We start from the raw sequence: 1,437 nt of genomic DNA, 5'->3' as shown, positions 1-1,437 counted from the left end.
CTCCAAAGTAGGAGGCCCCTCGATTGAGGGCTTTGTTGGAGGAGTCTTCCGGTTCTCAAGATCTAAAGACAATTTTTGGGGTTCATAAGTATATGACCCCATTCCTTGCAAAGCATTGACACACTCCACAAAGCCTTCCTTCTCGTCATCATCATGATTAATCAACACATCTTCCAAGGTATCCTTAACATTCATCACATCATTAGGATCATCAACAATTAATTCGGTCACTAAATCCACGAACGAACATACTTCGTTGCTATATGGTTGCCTCATCGATATGCACACATGGAAAACCACCTTTTCGTCACCCACCCGAAAAGTGAGCTGACCGACTTCCACATCAACAAGAGCCTTCCCCGTAGCAAGAAAAGGTGATAATAGGCACCTCGTAGTCAACCTCACAATCAAGGATCACAAAGTCCGCTGGAAGGATGAACTTATCAACTCGGACTAACACATCATCAATAATTCCCAATGGCCTCTTCATAGTCTGATCTGCCATTTGCAACCTCATAGATTTGGGTCTTGGTTGCCTAATTCCCAAAGTTTTGAACACAGCCCCCAAATCACATAAAGCTTTGGCAAAGTCGGCGCTCCTAATAGTGCAAGGGATGGTGAAAGCACTCGGATCTTCCAATTTCTGAGCCATTGAGTGCACAATAGCACTCACTTGATGTGTCATCTTGATAGTTTCATAATTTATCGACCTCTTCTTTGTGACCAAGTCCTTCATGAACTTTGCATAACCCGGCATTTGTTCCAACGCCCCAACCAATGGTACATTGATAGACAAACTCTTCATCATGTCAATAAACCTTTTGAATTGGTTCTCACTATTTTTATTTGCAAGCCTTTGAGTGTATGGAGGAGGAGGCCTTGGCATTGGTGCCTTAGCCTTTGGAACTACCGGTTCCGGTATGTCAATCATGTGCTCCCTAGACGGGTTCACCTCTTCTTGCATATCCTCCACATTTTAATCAATATCAATTCTCACTTCATCATTATCTTGAACCACATTGCTTGGAATTTCATCTTCTTGAACTACAACATCATCATCCACAATTCTTCTTTAATTTGAGGTGGTTGCATCTCTACCTTTTTCACTTTTCGTAGTCATGTGCATAGCATGTACCGTATTATTCCCCCCTTTGGGTTCACCACCGTATCACTTGTTAGTGCTCCCTTAAGACGAGTGTTCAATGCTTTTGAGATTTGGCCAAGTTGAACCTCCAAATTGCGGATTGAAGTGTTGTGGGAGGCTAATTGAGCATCGGAGTCGACATTTTTCTCCATAATTTGTTTAAACATACTCTCAATCCGTCTCATCTCATTGTTAGAAGATCTTGGGCCTTGAGAAGGATAGGGAGGTGTATTGCTCAGTTGTCGGCCTTTGAAAACCCGACCCTCGGTTGTTGTTGTTGTTCCACCCTCCTT

At 42.9% G+C, this 1,437-nt stretch overlaps 1 protein-coding gene across 1 annotated transcript; it reads right to left on the bottom strand.

Moving 5' to 3' along the window:
- Positions 1 to 343: 343 nt before the first annotated feature.
- On the bottom strand, positions 344 to 757 carry LOC138909886 (uncharacterized). Its single transcript, XM_070201104.1, has one exon. It carries the CDS (start codon positions 755 to 757, stop codon positions 344 to 346), a length of 414 nt encoding a protein of 137 aa, XP_070057205.1.
- Positions 758 to 1,437: the final 680 nt, after the last annotated feature.

The sequence above is a fragment of the Nicotiana tomentosiformis genome, chromosome 4, assembly GCF_000390325.3.
Source record: "Nicotiana tomentosiformis chromosome 4, ASM39032v3, whole genome shotgun sequence".
Lineage (NCBI taxonomy): Eukaryota > Viridiplantae > Streptophyta > Magnoliopsida > Solanales > Solanaceae > Nicotiana > Nicotiana tomentosiformis.
Note: the sequence above shows the minus strand (reverse complement) of the source record. Positions and strands in the feature narration are given on the sequence as shown.

Coding starts and splice junctions, on each gene's coding strand:
- LOC138909886 (XM_070201104.1), bottom strand. CDS start 757: ATGCCGGGTTATGCAAAGTTCATGAAGGACTTGGTCACAAAGAAGAGG.